At 46.6% G+C, this 26,029-nt stretch overlaps 1 protein-coding gene across 3 annotated transcripts in view; it reads right to left on the bottom strand.

The window, feature by feature from the left end:
• The window catches only part of UBN1 (ubinuclein 1), a 32,302-nt gene continuing 6,273 nt past the window's right edge, over window positions 1–26,029 (bottom strand). Inside the window, exons 3-18 of one of the 3 annotated variants that reach the window (XM_037815321.1) lie at window positions 23,970–24,056; window positions 23,388–23,483; window positions 22,898–23,032; window positions 22,010–22,113; window positions 20,895–21,333; window positions 12,153–12,223; window positions 10,773–10,902; window positions 10,508–10,626; window positions 10,167–10,295; window positions 9,840–9,983; window positions 8,799–8,849; window positions 8,660–8,702; window positions 6,226–7,446; window positions 4,592–4,841; window positions 4,205–4,294; window positions 1–2,126 (exon numbers count right to left, since the gene is read on the bottom strand). In XM_037815321.1, the coding sequence (XP_037671249.1) occupies window positions 2,077–2,126; window positions 4,205–4,294; window positions 4,592–4,841; window positions 6,226–7,446; window positions 8,660–8,702; window positions 8,799–8,849; window positions 9,840–9,983; window positions 10,167–10,295; window positions 10,508–10,626; window positions 10,773–10,902; window positions 12,153–12,223; window positions 20,895–21,333; window positions 22,010–22,113; window positions 22,898–23,032; window positions 23,388–23,483; window positions 23,970–24,056 (3,159 nt within the window). In that variant the 3' untranslated portion in view covers window positions 1–2,076. Of the gene's footprint in view, window positions 2,127–4,204; window positions 4,295–4,591; window positions 4,842–6,225; window positions 7,447–8,659; window positions 8,703–8,798; window positions 8,850–9,839; window positions 9,984–10,166; window positions 10,296–10,507; window positions 10,627–10,772; window positions 10,903–12,152; window positions 12,224–20,894; window positions 21,334–22,009; window positions 22,114–22,897; window positions 23,033–23,387; window positions 23,484–23,969; window positions 24,149–26,029 lie in introns of all 3 variants that reach the window. The other 2 variants (XM_037815323.1, XM_037815322.1) reach the window with 2 other exon arrangements.

The raw sequence follows: 26,029 nt of genomic DNA, 5'->3' as shown, positions 1-26,029 counted from the left end.
ACAAAAGCCACACCCCCTTTCACACCGGAGAAACGGCCACCCCCCCCAGGAAGTGCTTGGGGACTCTGCTGCACCCAGGAGATCCCCACAGCAGCCCCCAGGCTCGGAGCCCCCTCCACCCCACCCTCCGCTGCAGCCGTGGCCTGACGTTCTGCTTTGCCATGGCTGTTTAATCACTCACTCTCTCGTGACCACAAATAAAGCATGAACAAGAAAAAGAAATCTCAAACTCCCCATCAAAGAAACATTTCCCTGAGGCAAGAGGCATCACTAGATTCCTAAAAATGAGGGTATCTGCTTCAGCTGCACCCTCAGTGGTGGGTAGGCAGAGGGAGCACGGGGGAAAGGAGAGGACTGGTCTGGTGCCTGGGGTGCTTACAGGAGAGAAGCCTGGGGAGTCCCCGCCGCTCGGCACTCACGGATGGCCCCGCTCGGCTTTGCGCTCAGCCATACAAACCTCTTCTTTGGCTCTTTTGCTACTACCTAATACTATTCTGTAAACAAACTGGAAATCCAAGTTGCAAAAAATATATATAATAAAAGGATAAGGAATCCACTTAGCCCAATGTGAAACACTTATTGGTTCTTACATAAAAAAGATGTCAGAGCAGAGTCCTGGCTGAATAGCTGGAGATGGTCTTGGTCCCCTAGAGGGAAACAGAGACAGCCAGCAAACCTCTACACGAATTAGCAGTTACTGAGCATTGTACCCTGTGAGTCAGTAACCAAAAGAGCTGTCAGTGTCTTCACACAGGCATACATTCTGAGGAAGCTGTTTACTCATCTTGTATTTGAAAAAACTTAGCTGGAGCAGCCAGTTCAAGCATACCTCACGGCACAGACTTCACAGGAGCAGGCAAATGCTCCCAAGTCCTTGAGAAATAGCCACCAGCCGAGTGTGAGTGGCTTGGTGATCTGGGAGCTCTGGAACAACACTCTCAGTCTCTGATCCATGTTCCGAGCTTGTCTGCATGTCACCCTAAGTTAACACAGACCCTGGGCATCAAGGCCTGTTTCCACACAGCAGGCGCTCCACGGAGGCCTGTTACTGCAGCTCTAAGAATGATTTCTAAGAATAGAACAAACCGGAATGTCTCTCCATGACCTGGAACCCCTTGGATCCATTGCTCACAAAGAGATGAAGAAGGGCTTTGGGGCTCTGGAGTCTACCTGCATAAACTCTGGGAAAACAAAACTGGGGCCCCGGCTGACTTGGGAACTGGGTTTTCAGGGCCCAGATGACCCTCAAGTCAGGACAGCACAGATTATAGTGTGCAACTGTAAAAAACTCAAAACTGGCTATGTCTTAAATACAGACATATCTTTAAAAAAGGTCTTCCTCTGACACACAGAGGGCTGAAACGGACGTGCTGTCTAATGCTGCTCCACCACAAAGGCACTGGAATTATGTCTTCCTGCAATACGACGTGCGAAGAACAGTCCCATTCTATCCAATGCGTTTAATGGTAATGATGAAAACTGAGCCAAAAATAAGTGTTTTTAAAAATCCTATCACAACTGTTGAATCTACAAAGATCTCTTCCCTAAAAGAGCTTCATTGTCATGTTCAGAGGAGAAACTGGCTCCCCACAATGAACACCCGTTAGGTGTTCTTGATATTTTTTCAAAGGGACAAGACTGGTCTCCCAGCTGCGGCTCTTGTCCTGCTGGGCTCACAGCCGGGGGTCACACTGTGGCCAGAAGGGCCGTGAGATACCCTGACCAGATAAGGGGTCAGGCAGATTGAAAACACAAGGGTACGCGCTACCACACCACGCTGCTCCCCTCCTCCCCCATCACAGCCCAGTGTCCCTGTCCCAGAGCTGCCCTTCTGACGATTGTCCAGCAACAGAGCCGCAAGGTGCGGAGCACCAGGTAAGGAAGTGCCTCCTGAGCAGCACGGGGCTGCTCCCTAGTTGAGGCACATCAGAAGTGCCAAGAAACACTCCACTCAAACTCACGCCTTCTCCAGAAGAAAGCCAACCGGCACCAAGAGCACAGTGAAGATCAGCATCTGAGCCTCCGTGTCCAGCCTCCACCCAGACCCGAGTCAGTCGAGCCTTTCTTCCAGAGGGGTCACAATTTCCGTGGTACACTGGGCCCTTTCCCATGAAGCTGAGAAGCATCTGGAAAAGAATAAGCAAAAACAGGACATAAGTCTTTTAGGATCTCAGATTCCCTTAAGGCAGCAATAGCCAAACCTCAAGGGGATCAATTCTTAAATAGCAAAAGCCCCCGAGCACTGAGTGTTCTGAGACTCAAATAAGCCAAAGCACTTTTGATTGGTTATTTGAGCACACTGCTACATGTAGCATACTTCGACATACACGGGACACACCAGGCGCTGTGAAGGCAGGTAGCCGCTGAGTATAATGTTCCTGGGAACAGTGACTCTGCTATGCAACTTGGGCTACTTTAATTCTCCAGCCACAAGTAACCATCCTGCGGCAGGCCAGGACTCCATGGGGAGGCCTGGTGACACCCTGAGCTCAAGGCAGCAGTGGCTACTCTTCCTGCAAAGGGCCTCAGGCCCTGCAGAGACGGGACTGCGGAAGCACTAGTGTTCTAAGTCCATACAGGAAAGGAAGGCGAGCAAAGCAGACACACATCACATGGCTGAAATGAGCAGACAGCTTTTTGTTTATAACCACTGGATTTAATCTCACAACCTGAAGTCTATTTAGATAAAGAAGAGAAGAAAAGCTTACTTGGAAAACCTGTTTTGGCATCACTGCTTTTCTGATAGCCTTTTAACACCCAGAGGAAAAACAAACAGGAAAGAAATCGTAAAACAATCTCCTTCCTCCCCCCACCCTCCCCGAAAATCACAAAGACCGACAGCCGGGTTTCTCTGCTTGAAAGAGTAATGTTCCCCAAAGCAAGCAGATGCAGCACAATCTCTTTCCAACATAACCAAGTTCTCATCTAAGTGGCTCTGTAATCCCCTCGATAACTAGAGCGGTGGCCGCGGGTTAGTGGAGTGAACCCACTGCATTTTACTGCCTCTCCGGAGTAAAGAGGAACAATTGATATAGGCTGAGCCTCAGTCTCTCTGAAGAAGCAAAACTTCCATCTAGGACTTCCAGATCTCGTCTCACCCAACAGGAGTTAAGTCACCAAGATGGCCTCTCTCGGCCATGACAGATGCTTCAGCCTCAGACCTGTGCACCGAGGAGCCCACACCTAGTAAGGGGACTGAAAACCGGGCTCAAGAGACATTGTGGCTACTGTGTGCCACCCTGCAGGCCTTTCATCCCCACTGGGCACAAGTCCCCAGGGCTCCCCACAGGCTGGCTTCCTTCAGCCATCTCTAACCTGACCCACGTGGCCTCCCTGGTCAATTTTAGAGCAGGTCTAGGGTAGTGAGAAGGGCAGGTCAAAACCAAGAGAACACAAGGCTTAGCACCACAATGCCACAAGGGGAAGTGTCAACACAAGAGTCAAGGCTCCAGGGCAAGGTGGATCCACTCGGCCTGAGGGAACCAGCCCGAGCACCTGCGCTCTTCTCACATGCTATCGAAAGGTCCAAACCCAGAGCTGTCAGAGGCTCACTACTCCTCAAAACCACTGGTCCACAGAGAGAAGAAACGAGAAAAAAAGGGAGCACTGACCAAATCCTGGCCATGCTCCCGAATCTCATCTGAACTGAATTTAAAGCTGCTCTTCCCTGGGATATATGCTAACATCAGAGTCAAATGTCCTGCCTTAAAGCCCACTGCTGTGATCTCTCTGCTCTTTGGATTTTCTCTTGATTTAAACAAAGTCTGGAGAGCCTCCCTAAACTGGCACTATATGGAGGGGATACCAGCATGAATTTAAAGGCTTTGCAATGCCCCAGCTGGCCCTTGGAAGAAAGAAACACATCACTAAATTAAAATGAAAAGGAGAAGTGGAGGCTCCTGCCTCTCACACAGGCCACCACATCTCCCTGTACCAGCAACCTCTGATCCCACAGGGGGACAATCTAAAGAAGTAAGGCTGACCCACTGGCAGTCCCAAGGTGGGGGACCAGGGGAGGCTTCAAAGTGGTGGAGCCTTTTATCATTCTCTCTGCACACAAAGCCAGAGACTCAAAGGACAAGCAAAGAGGACACACAGGGATGACAAGTTGAAGACATTGAAATATCTGGCACCAGACAAGGCATCTAACAGGTGCAGGGGAGTGGCGCATGGTGCAGGTGACGACTGGCCATCAGACAATTACCTGGCAGACTCTGCGGGATATGGGTGGACAAGGCAGCGTGTGGGAGAGGCGCTGCGTGGTGCGGGCTGGGGTGCAAGCCAGCCAGAAGACCTAAGAGAGAAACAGAGAAAGGACGGGGAGAAAAGAACAAAACACACACATTGAAGACAGGAACACAAGAGCAGCTCTGTAGTCAATAGTCCCCGACAACCTACTGGACCAGTTCTGGGTTAAAAAGCCCAAAGGGAAGGGCACTGAGCATGGTTCCCAGAAAATGTCCCCATGGTCACACAGCAGACATACAAACATATAAACCACAGTACACACAACAGAAGAACCCATCAACCAAGGCTTAGAGATTGTCCTCCTGTGCCTCTGAAGTGACAAGAAAAGGAGAGGAGCACTTACTGTGGCTGAGGCCATGGTGGAAAGTCCCAGGGGCAGGCCCTGTGACGATGGCGTCCTTGGAGACCCCTGCTTTGGCAGAGGAGTCAGCACTGAAGGAGAGCACGTGGAGAGGAAATGGGACAGGGGCTATAATGCCCAGAGAGTTCGAGTTCATGGCCCCAGGCAGCTTTGGGCTGCTGGACTTGTAGGAAGGAGACAGCAGGTTTAAGGGAGAGGAGCTGGTCAGCAGCACAGCCCCACTGGTTCCTTTCTGGGGAGGAAAACACAGCAAAGGGGTCAGAGCTCCAGAAGTGTTCACGACTCACTCACAAAGCAAGCCTGTGAGTACCCAGCATGGGGACAGACACACACGCACTGATTTCCTCTTACAGAGGCGCCCTCCTACTCGGCAGCCAAAGAAAGGCATGAGGACAGTTTCCATGAACTAACACGGAATGGTTTCCGGGCTACACTGTTCATGTTAAAAGCAGGGTGTTAAATATAACTGCTTTGTGTAAGAAAGAAAACATTATATATAGGTATACACAAAAGTACATATATACATACATGTGAATGTACACGTTTATAAACAGATGCGTATATATGCACAGAACATCTAATTATTAATCTTTGCTTTACAAGACAAAAAGGAAAAATAAATCAAAAACTAATGAAAATAGTCACTTACATGGGTGGCAGGAACATGGCAGAGGGAACTGAGACTTCTCCCAACATACCTTTCTATAGTTTTGTCTTTGTAACCATTTAGCTGTTTTTCATATTGGGGGAAAAAAAGGAAAGAAAAAGCTCCCTTCCATTTCCCCTAAACTTATGGTAATCACCCCCAGGCCAGACTCATTAACAGCTGGAATCTGTCAGATCACCTGTGTAAGACCTGCAGCTTCCTTTAAAATCCAATCATGAAATGGACGGTGACAATTAGCACTGAAATATATACATCTGAGTATGATTAAAAGGGGAAATGTTAAATTGTATATATGGTAATAGAAAATTAAAAAAAAAAAAAATCCATGGAATTACACTACACAGTGAACCTAACTTAAACCATGGACTTTAACAGTACGATTATAAAAATGTGCTACCATCAATTGTAAATGCTCTACACCAACGCAAGCTGTTGGTGGTGGGATGGTATATGGGAATCCTGTATTTTATACATGAATGCTCTGTAAACCCACAACTTCTCTAATAAATGGGGGGTGGGGAACGGGGGAGACGACAACCAATCACTCTTAGAAGGTGATGATACTCCTGGGATGTGAAAGTCTCCACATAGGTGATGACCTTACAGGTAATAAAATTTCCGTTTCACCTGTTTGGAGAGGTGGACAGGTAAGAGGTTCCAAAAGGAAAGCCCTGCTGTTCACTCGATGCACAAACTCACCCCTCCCTGCAGATAGCTGCCTCCTCACCCTTCCACTCTGCACTTCATCCTGAGGGGCAGTCTCAGGCTATCCCAGGACTCCTGTCCCTGGAAGAGGACGGACCTGAAAACAGGGGGCCCGGTCCTCCTCCTCCTTTCTGAGCTCACTGCTCCTACCTGACGTTCGTTTTCAGATCTCCTTCTCAAGTCAGGGTGATAAGCAGCCCTGCTCTCCAGGGCCCAGAGGGTGCTGCTCTGCCGGGGTACTCACTGGTAAGGAGGTAGATGACGTCACGCTGCTCACCAAGGTGGGCTTCAGTGAGGAGGTCAGCAACTTTGCCACTCCCTGGGTCCCCCCACCAGAATCTCCATTTGGACCCCCCGGAGGTGCCACCAGCGTCAGCTTCTGGGAAACAGGTGGCTTTTTCACTGCTGAGCTTGGGCTGGGCCGGGTGGTGGGCTGTCCTGCAGAGGAAGGCTGCACACCTGGGAGCAGGTTCCCGGAAGCAGAGCCCTGGACTGGCACCCCTCCGGAGGGAGAGTTGCCCGAAGAAGCCCCGTGTTTGGAGAGTGAGCTGGCAAAGGGACTGTTCCTGTAGGGTGGTCCTGAAGCGCTGGCCGCATGCTGTTTTGCTGCATGGCTCAGGGGAGCGGAGGAGGAGGCTGGGTTCTTATGGGAGCCGCTGCTGGGGACTGGCGTGGCCCCCGAAGAGGCTGACGTGGAGGGATGGAAGCCCTGGCCTTTGGTGGCCGTCTTTACCAGCTGGAGGAGAGAACGATGACACTGCGGAGTGGGAGCCTTGGGGCCTTGGAGCTTACTGGCAAGCGGGGCTGGGGCAGTGAAGCTCTTCTGCTGTTGAGCGCCTGCGTGAAGGGCTTTAACTTGGGGGCCAGGGGCTGGAGCTGCCACCTGGGGTCCGTGAGGCGTCCGTGGCAAGCTGTGGTGCTTTGCCTTGGGCTGGTGCACCTCCGGCAGGCTCTTACTGACGGGAGCCTGACAGCACAGCTCTTTGTAGCCAGAACTCTCTGTTTTTTTCTCCTGAGAGGACTGCCCCAGTGCCAGAGCCTGTTCAGCCAGAAAATTGAGGGGTGACTGCAAGGAGCTAGAGGGTGGTGGAGCAGAAGGGTTGGGCTTTGGAAAGTTCCTTTTTTCTTCTGTACATGTAAGACCTGCGGCTTTTTCTACAGGTACTTTTGAGGGCAGAGGCGATGTGAACTCAGAGCCCCCACTTGTTCTGCTGTTCAACGCAGCCAGCTCCTTGGACACGGCTTCCAACGAGGAGGCTGAACTCTGGATTAAGTCTTCGTCCAGCGAGTCCTCCAGGTGGATGGGAGCAGGACTGGTGAGGCTGCCAGGGGCCTGTGATGAGAGCTCCCTGCTTGGGGCCCCGATGCTCAGGCCTCCTCCCTGATGTTCTGAAGGCAAAGCCACAGGGCCACTGATCTGGCCCGATGGGATGGAAACCTTTTTATCAGGCTTAGTGGATGATTCCTAAAGGAAAGCAGAAATGCTGACGTTGAGACATGTCCACAGATGCCAACGTTGGCCCTGTTTTGGGGATGTAAACATGAGAAAAACACACATTCCCCAGATTGGGCCTTCCTGTATAATTATACGGCAAGGGATGGAAGAGATAAGTGCAAGGCCTACTTTGACTTTCAAATGCTGCAATGTATACCCCCTTCTCCCCCATGCCTGCCCAGCTGGCCGGAGCTGGGAGACCAAAGCACGCTTTGTTGCTAAGTACACATACACCCACAGGGAAACTATTCCTCTGTGTCTGAAAACGCACAAGGCTTGAGCCCAGAGCCGCTCTGCCTACTCACTCTCAGAGGGCTGCTGCCTGCAGCCAGGAAATAATGTGCAGCCTGCGAACTGCCTTAAATTAGCTTTCTTTTTCTCTTCCGTTTTCCCCAACACTGTCTTTCCAGTCTGGGTTCAAAAGTCTTTTCCATGGGAGGGGAGCTCATCAATCTCGTCACTGCTGTATCCCAAGTACTTCAAGCAACTTGTCTGAGACACAGGTGGCGCTTGAATGAGACTTAAGAATAAACAACCCGTGACTCTTACTCCCCCACTTTGCTTTTCTGTGCCGTTAAGGACACCGCAAGCCTCCTGAACTGGTAAGCGTTTTGGTGAAAGAGCTGTTTCTACCACCTTGAGAGATTCAATCAGCGTCTAAGGTGGTTTTCAGTCTCCACTTGTGTCCCCAGCCACTACACTTCCTTCCACTTTTGCCATGTAAACTCAATAAAGCAACCTTTCCTTTCCATTGTAGCTCCAGATTTAATTGTAATTGACTAAGAGTGTACTTTTTTCTTAAAAAGACTATCATCCCAGCATAATACCTTCACATCAGCAAGGGCTCTTCATTCCCAGACAGCTGTCATGAAGACCTTGCTCTATTATCCCCAGTGACCCCAGGCACTGAGCCAGGTGGGCACGACTCTGTGCAACTGGGGCTGGAGGGGGCTAGTTAGCTCAGCTCGGGTCTCCACCCTGCCAACCCCAGGCCCTGTGCCCTGCCATGGGCCAGGCTGCTTTGTGGGGCAACCTCAAGGGGGCCATGCTGAAAAGCTGCGCTCCAGACCCTGCAAAGCTCAGGAGCTGCCGCGGTCACTCAGGAGGTTTCATGGGCTGGGCTGGAGAGAGATGAGTGAAGACAAATGGCACAGATGAGTTAGACCTGAGTGGGCCAACTCACCTTCACTTTGATCTTTGAAGGGACCATTACTTTCTTCTTGGTCCTGTTCAAAAGAAGGAACAGAGAAAAGGTTTAGAGCCTATCCAGGGGAGATACAAGCAAGAACAGTCCCAAGAAGTGAAAACACTGAGACACTCACAGGATTGATGTCAGGTGCCCGTGGCCTCGTCTGCTCTCCTTGAACAGAGTCCTGAAAGAACCAAGGAACACTGGGCAGTTTGTGTGTGCCCCTGAAGGCAGGGACTGCTTCCAGAGCTGCTCTACCATCCCCAGGATGCAGTGGCTATCACCCAGGAAGTGTTAACTGCCTGGTCAGCCTAATCAATGGGGAGAAGACCAAAAGGGGCTGCATTGGCAAGCCACAAGCCAAGAAGTTAGTTTTTACTAAGAAAAACTAGGGCTCTGCCCCTGAACTTGATCACAGAATATTTTTTGTTTGTTTCCCTAAAGGCAATAGTACGTTCCTTATTGCCCATTTTTCTCATCTGTTCCTAAGAGTAAAACGCGGAGCGACCAACAGCATGTCTTTTCCCAGAGAAACTCGGCAAAAATTTTCTTTATACCCCCTCACTACCTAACTATAGGAGAAAAGAGCAATTCCATTTTAAGAAGGGACACTGAGACAAGAAAAGGCTCTATGATTTGTGCAAACCACAGATGAGTCAGGCCCAATCAAGAAACCAGCTCAAGCAAATCTTCCCTGTCCTGTGTACTGCAGACATCTTCTACTTGTGGGAAGCTACATAATACAAAGAGCCTCTGAGTCCTGCTGCACTTAACTCCAGTAAGGACTTAGCCATGCTACCTGCAAATCAGATTTCTAAGGGAACATTAAGATGTTCCCGAGGGGAATGTGCCCCTCAGCTTCCAGCAGGAGCCATGATTCCAAACAGGAAGTGTGTATCCAGGGGGGAAGAGCATGCAGCCAACCTCGAACTGAAGCAGGATAAAGCATGATAAAGACAAACCCCATAGACAAGTTCCCCTTCTAAAGGATGAAAACCTCTTTACAGGTACCAGTATACCCCCAAATACTTCTGGGGGGCTCAGAGTCAAATCGATTAGGCAGGGACCTGCTGGCTAGCACAGAAGCAGCACTCAAATCCTCCCCAATGTGTGAGCACAGTGCCCCGGCTCCTCACCATGCCCCGTCCAGGCGCCAGCGGTTTGCCATCCTCACCTGGCCTGCATCCAGCCTTTGGGCCACAAAGGTTTGACTTCGGTGTCTAGAAACGCCTTCACGTAGTCCTCCAAAGACTGTGCCTTGCTCCTCTCCAGATCATAGCTCTCCAGTTTTAATTTCACCACTTGGCAGAGCAGCTCCCTGAAGAAGCAGCAGAAATCAGAAACTTCAAACTGTCCAAATGCTTCTTTGAGGTTTCAATCATGTGCTTTCAGCAGCCCCAATTAAAGTGAATGACTCTGACCTTCATTAGGAATATGGGGACCTGCTCAGACACTGGCCCCATAAACCCTCCAAGGAGGCAAGGTCCCAGTTTGGACACACCTGATCTCATCGTTCCATTGGAATTTCTTCCGGGGTCCCATGAGCCGCCTGCCCCCCTTTTCTTCATCTTCTTCCTCGTCAGAACAAATCCGTTCTCTCTGCTCCTTGTCTTTCTCCTCTTCCAGCATCCTACCAGGCAGAGAGAATCATGTGGGACCCCGAAGGCTATAGGAGAACTGTTTGTTTCCCCCCACCTCCCAGTCAATGGATCTTCTGAGATGAGAAGGTGAAAATGACAAAGAGCCAAGAGTAGCATTTGGAAATGTAAGGCTGAGATGTGTAGAGAGAACGAGAGAGAAGAGAACAGGATAATGCCGGCAAGAGTGACAGGAAACACTTACTTAGCAACCTTTGCTTGTGTGTGTGCCTGGCATTCGTCCTGGTACTTGGCCATCTGCTCTGGCATCGCCCTGCCAATGGCTTCTTTCAGCTTCTGGAGAGGTTCCTTCAGACGCCCGCCCTGCAGAGAGCGTTAATTCCACTTCCCATCTTAAGGACATGCCATGAGAGTTATGAGCTGAGGCGGAGCTGCAGCATGTGTGGCATCTATGACGACTCAGCCCCACCCCCACCCCTTAGGTGGGCCCCAGAGCCAAGGCCGCCCACCTGCTCATAGAGATGAAGTTTCCGAGCCCGTTTGACCAGAGTGTCCTTGCTGCAAGGTAGGAACGAAGCGAGATAGGCATATACTCCAGAGCGGATTTGGCTGCTCAGCTCCCGAGTCTGCACCTCTATGCTGAAGGAGAGAACAAAGTCAGCAAACAGCCTGCAGCTGCCGGCAACATCTCTCATCATGAGGTCATCCGACCATGGAGAAGAGAGGCAGGAGCCAAAGCAGGTCAAACATCACTTGGTGGGTCACACACTGAAACTGGGTGGCCAATGCAGCAGGCCTTCAACAATCAGCAAGCAAACAGAACTCCCAAACCTGATGAGCTTGGTTGGGTGAGGTGGGTCACGGCTCTCTCATGTCAAAGACAAGACCAAGTCAAAGGAAGCAAGAAAACAGAGCCCAAGAGAACAAGCTCTGATCTGATGTAAAGTACCACATTTCAGAAGTGAAAAAGTGAAAAAAGCCTTCAAAATGGAAAGTAATGAGTTATTCGAGGTCAACAGGAAATATTTTCTACCACCGTTTTTTTCCAGTCCCAGTTCTATGTGTGATTATGAAGTCAAGGAAATCCTCACCAGTTTCCCTATCTAGACGAGCAGAGAAATATTTATCTTGAATCCCCTGAGCTTTCCATATTTGGCACACTCAAGCAGGTTCCTTGCTGACGCAAACCTCTCATCTGCGCTGATCCTCAGGAGCTCTCCGCAGCCTAAGCCTCCTTATCCAAGAGGCCCATATAGATCCTCACCAGGTGAGGTCACGTGCTAGAACACTCCTGGGCCTTGGCAAGTGTTCTCACATGTGCAAAATCCTCAGTTGTTGAGCAACAAGCTCCCTCTACACCTTGGTGCAACTGGGAGAAAAGCTGGCAAAACTGGATACAAAGTGCAGCTTGGAGGGTCAGGTATTTGGGGAAAGTGCTACAGGATGGTGAGGAAATGAGAGTGACCAGGGACCCTGAGGGGAGCCCCACAGGACAGGCTCCCCCGAGGCTGCACCCAGTCCTCACCCATGGTCTGGGGGCTCAGAGACAGATACACAGCATTTCCTTCTCTCCCCTTCTCATACTTGCCCAGAGCCCATTCCCAACAGGCCCTGTCCATTGCTGTCATGTACAGTGCTCTGACAACGCCCACTGCTGAGACTAATACAGGCTTTCATTTCCTGGAGATACATGTTTAGTGTCCCTTTTTAAAAAGGTAGAACAATGAAAAAAAAAAACCACACACACATTAATCTGCTTCTTCTGTTACCTCCTTGGGTGGTCACCTTTATGTTGTTCCATTTGTTACTCTCTACCCAGCCTCCATCCCTACTCCCCTGGCCTGCTCAACCCAGGCATGGTGATGGCCGACACACAACGAGGTACTCACTCGAACAGGAGGCCGTTGATACCCTGGGTGAAGAACTTCTGTGTGCTCTCTCCCTCGGCAGCACGGGCGGCCTGGTTCACATCAGACAGGAATGCCCATTAGTGCACATACACCCCCACACCCTCCCACTCACCCACAGGCCCAAGAGCAATCAGAAAGAACATCTGTTAATAAAATCCTCATCCCAGCCTTCCCTGTGGGGCCCTTGGCCCAGATGAAGTTCACCTGTGATCAATATTCTCCAGCCATAGTACATCCAGCGACTGTCTTTGTTCATCCTGAGATTTAAAACACTCACATAAAAGAAAATCTGAGTCAAAGCAATCATGAGGCATCTGGCACAGGGGTCAATTCAGAGGCCGTTCACTAAAGCCAATGCCCAGAACTCGATCAACTAAACCATGACACAGAATTTCCATATGCAGATATATATGTGTGTATGTACATATATATACGGTACAAAAAAAATTAAGTTTCAACAAACCTACAAGATTTGAAGGCCTTTCTCCACACACACACAATTACGTGCAGCTTTAGCATTTTGAAGACATTATAATTCTCTGAAAACTCATAATGTACTTATGGTAATCAGAATATCATACAGACCATTGAGACCGACAAACCCACCTCATGACCTGCCTACTTGGGCAAGATCACACAAGACCACAGGTAACACTCTGGAGAGCAAGCGGGAAGAACCCGAAGCAATCACCATAGGCAGCCCAGGCCCTGAGGGCCCAGGTCAGGAAAGCAAACCCTGCAAGTCTTTCTAAACTAGTGGTCCTCATCCCTGACTGGCTATGGGAATCACCTAGGGAGCCACCCCTTGGGGGGGGCACCCCCCCCATTAAATCAATCTCTGGGGATGAGACCCAGGAATCAGCATTCTTTAAAAGTAGCCCAAGCATGAGCACTCTTTATAAAGTCAGACGATGTACAGCAATGGTGGCAGACAAGGGCTACAAGGTGATTGAATGAAGGGACAAACCCTGCCCGATGCCTCTGGGACTGCAGACATTGCCAATCACCCTCCACCTCAACAGCTCAGACTCACCTTCCTCTCAGTGCATTCTCTGGGTTCTCTTGCAACCTCTCCGACTGCCCCGAAGGTTCTACCTAGAACACACTTCTGCAAAAAACTACTTTCCCCTCATGGCTTCAAAATAATACACAGGTGTGTAGTCTCTCAAGTCTAAACCTCAGGCTCAAAACCCTCTTTTCTAAGCTCTGGCCCAGAATTTCCAATGAACTGATGGACTGCTATGACTGGACGATCCTCTGGTATGCAGACTCAACTCCTCCAAGACCACACCCCCTGGCTTCTCCGCAAAGTCGCTCTTCCTCGTGTTCCCCAGTTCCAATAACAGTGCTCACATCCGTCTGAAAACCTTGCACTCCCTTCTTCAGAACCCTTCAGAGGCACCTCCTAAGCCCAGAATCAAACCCAAACTCCTCAGGGCATTTGGGCTCCTCGGGGATCTGGCCCTACCATTCCACTCCAGCCCCCATCTCCCACCACATTCCAACAGCTCGCCCATGCTTGGTCTGGTGCCTGACTTACAAAGCCATCTCCCAGGAGAGGGGGGGCTGCCAACCCCACTGCCTCCAGTCCAATTCCTATGTACTCCCACAGTTTCTCTTTTACCTCCTTAAGTCTGGCTGTCCATTAGACCATCCGTTTGGCCATCCAAACATCACAAAGCTTATCTCGTTTGGCTCAGTCCCAGAGTCAGCTGTTTCCATGTCTATCAGTCCCACTTACATAATAAGCTCATTGAGGACAAGAACCAAACCCTTTATTAGTACATTTTCCACAGCTGCCTATTACGTAGATACTTAGTAAATGCCGGATGAGCGAATGAAGGAAGGAAGGAATGAAGGAATGAACAAATGAAGAGAAATCACTGAAAAAATGTGAATTTCAAGGGAAGAAGAGCTTTATACTGAGCACAACGTGGAGAAGATGAGCACTTGAGCTTCCAAAGGCCGTTTGGCTAGAGGAGAGCCCAGAGGCGTGAGACTCAAGGCAGTGGAGCAGATGAGTGAGGTGACTGGAGAAAGGAAATGGCAGGGCATTGTAAACCACTTGCCTGCCAATTTCTTCTGTTGTCAGAAGCATTCAGAATGCTACCTAAGCACTTTGAACGTACTGGAATTAAGATTTTAATTTGAGAGGAAAAAAAATTGAGTGATTCTTCTCTTAAGCTTACCCTGCTAGTTAGAAGATCCAGAAGGACCATCACATGAATTCAACTCAATTATTTTAGCACATATTTCAACCATCCCACAATCTGTCAGACCCACCAATAGCTTAAGTTTCAAATAAAATGTTTTTAAATAGCCATTTCTCCAATACTGCAGAAGCTTTCTGCCTAGGTAATCTTTTAACAGATTATTTTTTTCTGAAGTCTTTTGAATTGTGTAGGCCATATCACTGAGAGTCTTGTTTTATACTGAAGAGACTCAAGTGCTGCATTAAACAACATCTGTTAAAACAATAACTGGATATACCTCTGATAGCTTTTCAGAAGTAAGTGGGGTCCCTCAACCCTAAGAAGAGACACCCTTGTCCCAGAGGTTGTATCAATCGATCAATCCTAAAGTAACTAGGAAAAGAAGCTAATCCAAACACTCTGATCAAGCTGATTTACAGTAGTTCCAACAGCTTTTTTTTTTTTCATTTTTAAAAAAATTGTGGTTGTTCATATACCATACAATTATCCATAGGTCCAAAGTGTACAATCAGTTGCCCCTGGTACCATCACACAGTTGTGCATCCATCACAATTTTTTTTTTTTCAATTTTTAGAGCATTTTCATTACTCCAGAAAAGAAAGACAAAAAAAAAGGAAACTCAAATTCTCCCATACCCCTAACCACCCCCCTCCATTGTTGACTCATAGTAATTGGTATAGTACATTTGTTACTGTTGATGAAAGAATGTTAAAATACTACTAACTGTAGTATACAGTTTGCAATAGGTTTATTTTTTCCCTATATGCCTCTCTATTATTAACTTTTAGTTATAGTGTCATACATTTGTTCTGGTTCATGAAAGAGATTTCTAATATTTGTACAGTTAATCACGGATATTGCCCATTGCAAGGTTCACTGCTTTATACATTCCCGTATTTTAACCTCCAACTTTCCTTCTGGTGACATACATGACTCTGAGCTTCCCCTTTCCACCCCATTCACACACCATTCAGCACTGTTAGTTATTCTCACAACATGCTACTGTCACCTCCGTTCATTTCCAAACATTTAAGTTCAACCTCGTTGAACATTCTGCTCATAATAAGCAACCGTTCCCCATTCTTTAGCCTCATTCTATATCCTGGTAACTTGTATTTCATGTCTATGAGTTTACATATTATAATTAGTTCATATCAGTGAGACCCTACAATAGCTGTCCTTATGCGTCTGATTTATTTCACTCAATATAGTGCCCTCGAGGTTTCTTCATCAACCCATTTTTTTTAAAGATGGTTTTGTTCACACACCATACATTCCGTCCTAAGTAAACAATCGATGGTTCCCTGTATAGTCACTTATTTATGTATTCACCACCCTCACCATTATCTATATGAGAACATCTCTATTTCTTCCACAAAGCAGAAGAGTCAAAGAAGGTAGAGAGACAAAAGAAAAAAAGAGCAACAAATAAACAAACATGACAGCTAGGAAGCAACAAAAGATAACATTAAACTAAAGTAGAATAGCCAGACAACATTACCAATGCAGAGTCCCACACCCCTCCCTTATGACCCCCTCTTATATGCATTTAGCCTTGGTATATTGCCTTTGTTACATTAAAGGAAGCATGATATAATGTTTCTGTTAATTATAGTCTCTAGTCTGCACTGATTGTATTTTTTCCCCAATACCTCCCTATTTTTAACACCATGCGAGGCTGACATTCATTTGTTCTCCCTCATGAAAAAGCATATTTGTACATTTTATCACAATTGTTGAACATTCTAGGTTTCATTGAGTTATACAGTCCCAGTCTTTATCTTTCCTCTTTCCTTCTGGTGTCCCACATGCTCCTAACCTTCTTCTTTCAACCATACTCACAGTCATCTTTGTGATGTGTGTGGTACCATCACCCAAAATTGTGTTCCAACCCTCTCATTCCTATCTTTTCCTTTCTGTCTGTAGTGCTCCCTTTAGTATTTCTTGTAGAGCAGGTATCTTGTTCACAAACTCTGTCATTGTCTGTTTGTCAGAGAATATTTTGAGCCCTCCCTCATATTTGAAGGACAGTTTTGCCAGATTCTTGGTTGGTGGTTTTTCTCTTTCAGTATCTTAAATATATCACCCCACTCCCTTCTTGCCTCCATGGTTTCTGCTGAGAAATCTGCACCTAGTCTTATCAAGCTTCCTTTGTATGTGATGGATCGCTGTTCTCTTGCTGCTTCCAGTATTCTCTCTTTATCTTGGACATTTGATAATCTGATTATTAAATGTCTTGGTGTAGGCCTATTCAGATCTATTCTGTTTGGGGTATGCTGCGCTTCTTGGATCCGTAATTTTATATCTTTCATAAGAGATGGGAAATTTTCACTGATTATTTCCTCTACTATTGCTTCTGCCCCTTTTCCCTTCTCTTCTCCTTCCGGGACACCCATGACACGTACATTCCTGCGTTTCATTTTGTCATTCAATTCCCTGAGACACTGCTCATATTTTTCCATTCTTTTCCTTATCTGTTCTTTTGTGTATAGGCTTTTAGGTGTCTTGTTCTCCAGTTCCTGAGTGTTTTCTTCTGCCTCTTGAGATCTGCTGTTGCATGTCTCCATTGTGTCTTTCATCTCTTGTGTTGTGCCTTTCATTTCCATAGATTCTGCCAGTTGTTTTTTCAATCTTTTGATTTCTACCTTATGTATGCCCAGTGTTTTCTTTATAGCCTTCATCTCTTTTGCCATATCTTCCCTAAAGTTTTTTAATTGATTTAGCATTAGTTGTTTCAATTCCCGTATCTCAGCTGAAGTTTAAGTTTGTTCCTTTGACTGGGCCATAACTTTCACCCGTAGGTCAGATACAGCACCCGGTCCTCTGGGCTCCCCATCCTGAGACAGAGAAGTCCCTTGGCTCTTTAAGGTGAATCGTCACTAAAAGCCTCTGTCCACTTGTTGGGGATTTGCAGCTTGCATTGATCAGTCCACATTTACCAATTAAAACCCCAGCTGGAGCTGGACTGAGGTATATTTGCTTGTTCAGAGAGTGCTGCTATCTCAGCAAGGCTTTGCAGTTCACGCTGCCGTGGGGGAGGGGGCTCCCTGCCTGGGTCTGTAGTTTCTACTCACAGATTCCATGCTGCGATCTCAGGCATTCTTCCCAATCCAGGTTGGTGCACGGTGTGTGGACAGTCACACTTGTCCCCCAGCAGTCATTCCAGATCATTTACTAGTTGTTCCTGGTTGTTTATTAGTTGCTCCAGGGGGACTAACTAACTTCCACTCCTCTCTATGCTGCCATCTTCTTCCATCACTCCAACAGTCTTTTAATGAACTGTTTTATTTATTATAAGAAACACCACTTGTAACCTTTCAGCACCTACCTTGGAACCTACATACTGTACTTATTTTTGCTGACTAGAATCAAATCTGCCAGGATTTTCTTTTTTAAAAAAGGTCAAAGAGTTTGGGATTTTTCCCTACCTTATGCTTTTTTGGATCCACCCCCTTTCCTGGAGCCCTTTGGGATGCAGGGGTTCTAACTCCTACAGGAGGGTAAGCACCAGTGATGTCGAGGGGTGGGTGACAGGGGTCACTGTTTCTTTTCTGTTCTTAGTATCATTCCCATTCAACCTTGACTAAAAAGGACCAAAACAGACCTAAGCCATCTGTATGGACCAGGCTGAGAAGATGACAAATTATAAGACAATATTCTGAAGGAGCACAAACCTGAGCTTTCTCAGCACCTGCACATTCCAACCACCAAGACAAAAGACCCAAAGAAGGCAAACTCCGAGAAGGTGGGTGAGCCCATCAAGTCCAATCACAGGATTCCCTGGGACCCATACACATGTATGATACAAGACGGAAAGAAACAAAGCAGGGGCTAACATAAGAAGAAAACAATAAATGCTGAATAGGCATCCACCATCTCACTTAGGAAATAAATCTAATTTTTGCTTTCTGTAAGAAAAAGATCTTCTGGAGGGGATGAGCACACATCATATGAGAATCAGCTTAGGTACTGTAGAAGACTGCAAACCACCAGCTCCTTCCCAGCTGAGGCCCTCCCCCTGGGAGAGGGGCCCTATAGTTCCCCAACTCTTGGGTCTGGCCTACTCTTACAACTCACTGACTGGGTGGTGGAAGTGACAATATACATACAACTCCCAAAGAGAGACCTTAAGGGCCACAGGCTTCTACCTCTGCCCCCTTGAAATGCTCTGAAACAGCCCAGATTGAAAGATGAGTGGGGGGAGAGGCCCAGCTGTCGCAGTGCCCCAGCTACCTGCCAGCTGAATGCAGCCGCAGGAAAGAGCCCAGATAACCCCAGAAGAGAGACCGCCCAGCCACCCCACAGAATTAGGAGAAATGGCAGAAATGGCTGTTTCAAGTCATTAAACTTTTGGGGTGGTTTCTCAGACAGCAATAGAAACTGATACATCAACTGTTTAGGGCCAAGATACAGGGTTCCTTCTCAAGGACCCCAATATCTATGCTTGACTTATGAAATTATATGCAATTTTTTGTGTACATAAGCATTTTTTCCCAGGGAAGAATATCTTTCCTAGCAGATTCTCAAAAGGGACTGGTAGGGTGCTCTGTAAATCTGGGAGGAAGCACTAGGGAGGCTCCACATCCCCAAGCACACTGGCTGGGTTGGAACGGAGCTCCTGGGAACCACTGGTATGACGCTGAATAACTTCCTAAAATAAGTCTTCTTTTTGATGCAACCGTTATAGCTATTAGGTGAAAAGAACAGGCAACAATTATTCATAACTATAATTACAACTATGTAAAAATATGTACACAGAGGCTAGAAAAGAATATGCAAATTGAAAACAGTCTTTAGATTGGCAGAATGATAGGAAACTTCCACCCCATTTTCCAAAGTTTCTTGATGCTATTACAGAAGGGCCAGGTAATGACTAAAGTATCAATTTCACATTTCAGTGTTACATTTTCAAACTAGTATGTCCATCTTTCCTAGCTGCCACCTCACTGTGGAGACCCAGCACTACTTTATCTATGGGATCCTGCAGCCTATCTCCATCGAAGATAACCAAGACTCCACATAACGGAAGGGCAGCTTGCTAACCATTTGTCCGTTAGTGGACTCTAGGAAGTGAGGGTTTCTCGCATTACATCTAACACTGTTTCATATTATGTCACTTCATTTCCACTATGTTTGTTCATATCTTCCCCAAGAAAGTGAAAGGATGAGGGGAAGTTTTCAGGCTAGAAATGTAACCTATGGTAGGGACAGGGGAGACATCCAAGAATTCTGTTTTGATAACCTCTATAACAAGCAATGGACTACTGCTACCCAGACCTTACTTACTTATCAAGACTTTCAGCAGCTACAAAACAATTTGATCACAAACCGTAGGACTTAAAAAAACAAGGAGTAATGTTATTTTTAACATGGATTCTGAGAGCAAATATAGCACAGTATGCTCAAACATGCCAAGATCAGATTTAACTCCTTCCATCTTAATGTGTCATATTAAGATACACACTGAATCACTGACTACACAATTCACTGAAATCATTACATGCAAATAGAATACTAATGTCCAAAAGTGCACACAGGCTAACAAGGGTGGGCTGAAGATTTAAACAAAATGTTTTATTTACTTCATATATTGTATTCAAACATTTTTTGGAAGGAAGAAAACAACTTGTAGCAGTGGTTGTTAACATTTTACGCTGCCCTAAAACACAGGGACATCACACATAACGGTGATTCTGAAATACTATGAGAATCACCGATTTAAAACTTACTACTGGAGTATAAGTGCCACTGGAGATGCATTATAAGTCACGACACCTCAGGTAAAATGCTACTTTAACTAAATGTTATTTTAACTAAAATGTTATTTTAATGGCATCCTAACTAGCAATCCATGCTTGGTTTACAGTTAGTAATATATTACTGAATTGACAGGTCTCAGCTCCATACTGATCATTTCCCAATCTCGGGGGGAAACAGCAGCAATGGCCACTCTATTCTAAAGGTGGTTGCTGTTGTTTTTTAACAGAGCATGGACAGCATTTAAAGTTAAGTGTTTTATCACAATTCAGGCATTCCTGATCATCTAACCTAACAGTGATGATATGTGAATCAAGGCAGTAACCGAAATCTAGTAGCAATTAGCCATGTACTTTATATGTACCTTACATGTTTGCAAAGCTTTGTGAATTTCAGACATTCAAAAGAAAGCTAAATAGCTGAATCTTGGCCTCAGTTGCTTGCTGCTAACATCAGTGTCAGTCTGCAGCACAGAAGTCTGTGGGAAAGGAACTGACAGGCAGAAAATGGAAGGAGAGAAAAATCTCCTCAAAAGAAAGTAAATTCTCCAGGAGTGAAGGAATCAGGAAAGGCCTAAAGATGGTGCCTGACAGGCAAAGCTTATGCTGTTTTCTCACCCTGGGATGAGAAGAGAGCTTGGGAAAAGCTTCCACTTTGACCGCCAACTCACTAAGGGTCTCTCTGGGCATTGAGCGCCACGCACCGCAGAACCAGCACTTCCAGGAAAGCCCCTCTCAGGGTGCCACCGTACCTGAGCCAGTTCCTTAATGCGCTTCTCCAGGGGTGCTGTCAGGCCTTCGGGGAGGGCAGACGGCTGCCTGAACTCCTGGTCCAATCCCACCCCGAGGGAGTCGCTTTCATCGTCCACGTCACAGAAGGGGCCTCCTTCTGGAGACTCACTGAGCAGCTGCTCCAGGTCCAAATCAGTCAGCGAGTCCATGGCAGTGGCCGCCTGAAGCAAGTCATTGTCAGAAGTGGAGCCAAAGAGGGAAAGCAAGGGGTCGGAGGTGCCTTCCGATTCCCGCAGGCCATGTGCTTCCGCGGACGAGGCCATCACAGACTTATGCTCCTCATCCCTCTTTTTCTGAGCCTCTTTCTCCTTCTGAAATTTCTTTAACATCTCTTTAACGCTTAAAGCCCCAGAATATTTCTTTTTCTTCTTCTCCTTATTGGCATTGAGGGCTGTGAAGCTGCAAGCAAGGGGGAAACTGGTTACTAAGGCGGCAGGACCCCTAACAAGGAAAATCCAGAGGGGCTCACCCTGCTCCCAGTGCCAAAGTCCCCAGGAGGACTGCACAGTCACAAGTCCACACTCCTCCTGGCACACAGAGCTCGTTCTTGCTGAGATCAAAGCCTGAGAATTAATGCAGGTTAGTAAAACAAGGTCACATGACACTAAATATCCGATGGGCTTTTTAAAACCACTGCCAGGCTGAAATAAAAGGTTGCAAAATAAAAAAGAGGGGGCAAGAAAAATATTTAAAGTGAAAGCAGGAGTAGCAGAGAACAGCAGCAACTTGAGGAGCAGCTGGGGTGAGACTGAGTGAGGAAAAGGAAGCATGGCCACGGAAGACAGAGAAGAGCAGAGATGGAGAACGAACCAGGGCAGAGAGGTGCCCGAGAGGACAAGCAACATCAGCAACCGTACAGTGACAGAAAGGGCTGCCAACACTGACAGTGGGACACAGGAGACGCTGGATGTCTGACACAGAGGCGGGAGGGCGCTGACTGTGCCCAGAATGGCGTGGAGGGAAGCGGGAGGGAGATGGGAAGGCCAGGCCCGGGGGGCAGGAGCGGGGCTGGCTCCCAGGTGTCCTGCCCTGGTGGTGCAGACTGGAGCCTAGCAAAGAAGCTGCTGCCTCTCACCCGGCTTTGGAAAACTTGGACTTTTTCGATTTCTTCTCCTTGTCATAAATGTCATCTTTTTTCTTCTTCTTTATCTTCTCACCACCTTCCTTCAACTTCCGCTTCTGAGAATTAAAGACAAGGCACAGTTACAAGGCTCCCTAACTCAGGCAGCAAGTGCACTACACAGCTCTGGGCTTGCTCTGCCCAGGGTACTTTCTCACACCTGCCTTATCTCCTTCACGAATGAAAACGTTCAGTTCAGTCCCTGACACGGAGCCACAAAACCACAAACCTGCATCATTTCAACACTGTGTTCCCACTGGCCGGGCCTCCTGGGAACACCTGGGGCTGAGGCAACAGTGGGCCCTTCTTCAGCCTGAGAGGAAACCTTTCCAGTTTGAAATGAGCTTCCAAAAAGCAGAGGGTGTAAACAAGCCACTGCATGTGGGCTGTACTTCTTTTTAAACACACAGGCAGTGGCGGATATGCTTTTAAATAAATGTGATCTTCAGGTTAGTTTGTTTTCACTGGGTTGGCAGTCCTGGGAACCGAAGTCCTCTGCACATCCACAGCCTGCCGGTACACACTTCCCTCGCTCCACACCCTTCCCTGACCTCGTCCCTGCCCCAAGGCCCTCAAGAACTAATCTCTGCGGATGCTGCTGGGGTGCCAGCATGATATGAAGACACACAAGAGCTGAACAGAGCCCTGCAACCTCCTATCAATTCATCTCAGCACAGAGATGAGAGGTAAACCGCCCGCCTCGCAGGAAGGGCACAGCTCAACCCTCCCCACTGGTCTCTGGAGCCATCCTAAGCTGTCGCGTATTCTGGAGGGTCACGTACTGACCTCATATGGTCACATGAAAGAGCATCTCTAAAAACCAAAAGCAAGCAATGTTCTAACCTTTGGGGACTTTTTCTTCTTTTCTTTAATGAAGTCATCCTCAGATTCTGATGCTTGTCTAAACTGCAGGGTTCCTGAGTTAATGTAAAATCCTCCATACTTTGTAGTCAAAGAAGCAGGAACAAGCTCATCATACTGAAGGGGGGAAAACAAACTGTCAGTCCCAAGTTCTGGTGTATACTCCCAGGTGCAGAGCTGGTCTTTGGGGAGCAGATGGTACAGTGTTTCTCACATCCCGGACAGCATGCTAAGACAGACTTTCTGGTCAATCATGTCAGAGTGCATGGGTTTTGGATAGATCTGGCCATCATTTACAGACAAGGGAACTAAGGCTGAGATAAAGGATGCTGTTTTCTCCCACCTCAGCTGCTGGCTCTTCATGCTAAGAGGAGGGCACACCCCCTATGACCCCACCCCCAGACTCCTGGGCATTATTAGGAAGAGCTAAAAGTGCGGCACTTCTGATACTGCATTTTCAATAAATACTTACTGCCTCAGAGTTATCGATGAAGGAATCAGATTCATCATAACCATACCCCATGTCAATCAAGTCCTGCATTCGGTCTTTTCTACGTTTCTTTCCACCCTAAAATTTAAAAACAGTAGCTCACATGCTTTTTGAGAAAAAAATAATTCTGATTATAGAAATAACTGTTGCCTTGAACTTCCTAGGCTAGTCTGACTAAAGATCGTAAAGCACTGAAACCAGTCACACACATACCATAAAACCTCTTTCCTTGAAGACTTTTTAAATCAGAACAGACTTCTAGCTGTATAAAATGGCTTAAGGCAAAAAATGAGCTATATGGCTTTTAACGCTTCATACCAAAACATTTATTCTAACATTTATTCTTCATCCACCCATTTAACTACCCACAATATTTCCTGCCAGATGCATTTTTGTGCGTTAATGCATTTGTTTAAAAATTGGATTCCGTTCTTTCCAAGCTCTACACTTGTTGTTTCTGGATCAGTGTTGATTTAGATGACAGTCCACTAAAGGAATATGGAAATGTCTGGAAACCCCTCCCACCCAGTGAGGTTGTTTTGTGGCCCAAGAGAGAAATCTTACATATTTTTCTTCAAATTTCCGGGCAAGGGCCTCCACTTTATGCCTTTCCTTTTCTTCATCATTGAAAGGATCCAAGAGGTCTTTCTTCTGTAAAGAGTCCATTTCCACAAAAAGTAAGTCATGAAAGACTCCCGCAATCCTATTCATAGAACCTTCACTGACCACTCAACACCTATAAACTGCATAATAAAAACAATGTTTTTTCAGAAAAGCTAAGGTAAATGGAGGCTACTATTCCATCAGTATTTATGCTAGTTGTTTAAGAAAGAAAACTTCCATTCATGTAATTTAACAAACCTTGATTAAATGCCTACAATCCACCCACCACAGCATTAGGTTCTGCTGGGTTCCAAATATGGCCAAAGTTGAACCCTTGTTCATTTCCTTTGTAACCGTAAAAATTATTTTAAGCATTTAAAAACACTATTATAAGAAGGGGTCAGTCCATAGGCTTCAACCAGACTTCCAAAGTGGTCAATGGCTCAGAAAGTTTAAGAACCCCTGGACGTAGTATAGGTTCCTCTGAGAGTTTTTTTGGAACCAGGCTCTCTTCTTCAGTGTTCAGAAATAATGTCTGCGTTTGAACTCTGCTCAGTGATGCCAGAAGTTAATCCCATCCTGGGGTGCACAGCACTCCCTCTCCTCAGAAGCCTATCTTTAAGGATCAGTAATCTCTTGTTCTCCCAATCTCAATACTCACTCCAAATACTTTCATGTGGTCTTCCAAAGTTTATTTCTACTTCATAAACTTCTTCTTTCATTTTTCTCTAACAAGTAAAATTTCCGAATTTGGACCTTAAGCTTCTCAGGTAAGAAATCTTAGTTTGAAAAGAATCCTGTGCCAAGTACACTTTAAGACTTCAGGGTAGACCCAAAACATCAAATGTTGGAGACTTGTTTGAAAACAATTTTAACCACCTCCCTTCTCAGCCTACTAAATTCCCCCTTAAAACAGGTAAGTAATTTATGGTATATTTCTGTAATGAAATATTATGGAATTTATATATAATATTTGTACCACAAATGGGTGGCCTCTAAAACATGTGGTTATGTGTATCTTCTAATTTTTCTATCATGATCACCTATAACTTAAGTGATTAAAACAATTTTAAGAAATCCACCAATCCAGAGCAGTGTTGGAGTCAACGTATACTCCTAATGTCTTGCAGAGAGTAGTCTTCCAGTAACTGTTTCCTCAAAGTAGGAAGATCCAGCTCTGTCCAAATTCAGTAGGGTGGATGTGAGCTCTGCTCTGCCCAAGCCTCAAAGGCCTGTATTTGTAACAGACTTAAACAGTCACCACACTGTGACCTCAGCTTTGTTGGTACCATTCTCCTAAAACATCTGCAAGACTGCAAGTTCCTTTGAGGCTGGGACTGTGACATCTGCACCTTTACACAGTCCTTGGTGTCCAGCACAGTGCTTTCACATTGTAAGGAATAAGTGCTAAGAGAGTTAGGAAATCAACTGATTAGGTTGTACTTTTAACACTGCAGAGTAGTCACCCAGAGATTCGGGGGTTCTTAACCTGTGGCCCAGGAGTAAACACCCTGAAATGAGAGCCAAAGTTCTCTGGGTATTCATGTTCCATACTTTTTTATGCAATGGAGAAGGGTATTTGGAACCCAAAAAAGGTGAAAGTACTGGGGTTCTAATTTCTGGTGACTGACTGATTTTGGTTTGAGTCCAAAAAGAAAAATACCTTAACCAATCCCCGTTATTTTCTCTTCCTCTTAAGGAACAGGACACCACCACTATTTTGGAAAAGGGATTGTGAATGGGTGTGAAACGGTGTTTTCTCATCCTGCTAACTGGTCCTCATATAACAGGTTGACCTTTGGTACAGATTCACTGGCTTCCATTTAAGGAAACAAATTTTTATCTGAGCAAAGTGGATGATCCTGGCAACCAAATATGCTCACCCACCCAGCAGAGCTGTGAATTCAATTAACTGAGCACTCACCACTGAGGCACCCTCACCCTGCTAGAAATTCTACCTGGGTGATCTCATTTCTCCCTCAAACACCCTACGAGCAGGTAGCAGGATTCCCTCTAGAGAC

Source organism: Choloepus didactylus, chromosome 21, assembly GCF_015220235.1.
Source record: "Choloepus didactylus isolate mChoDid1 chromosome 21, mChoDid1.pri, whole genome shotgun sequence".
Classification (NCBI taxonomy): Eukaryota; Metazoa; Chordata; class Mammalia; order Pilosa; family Megalonychidae; genus Choloepus; species Choloepus didactylus.
This window is presented reverse-complemented; position numbering and strand designations above follow the sequence as displayed.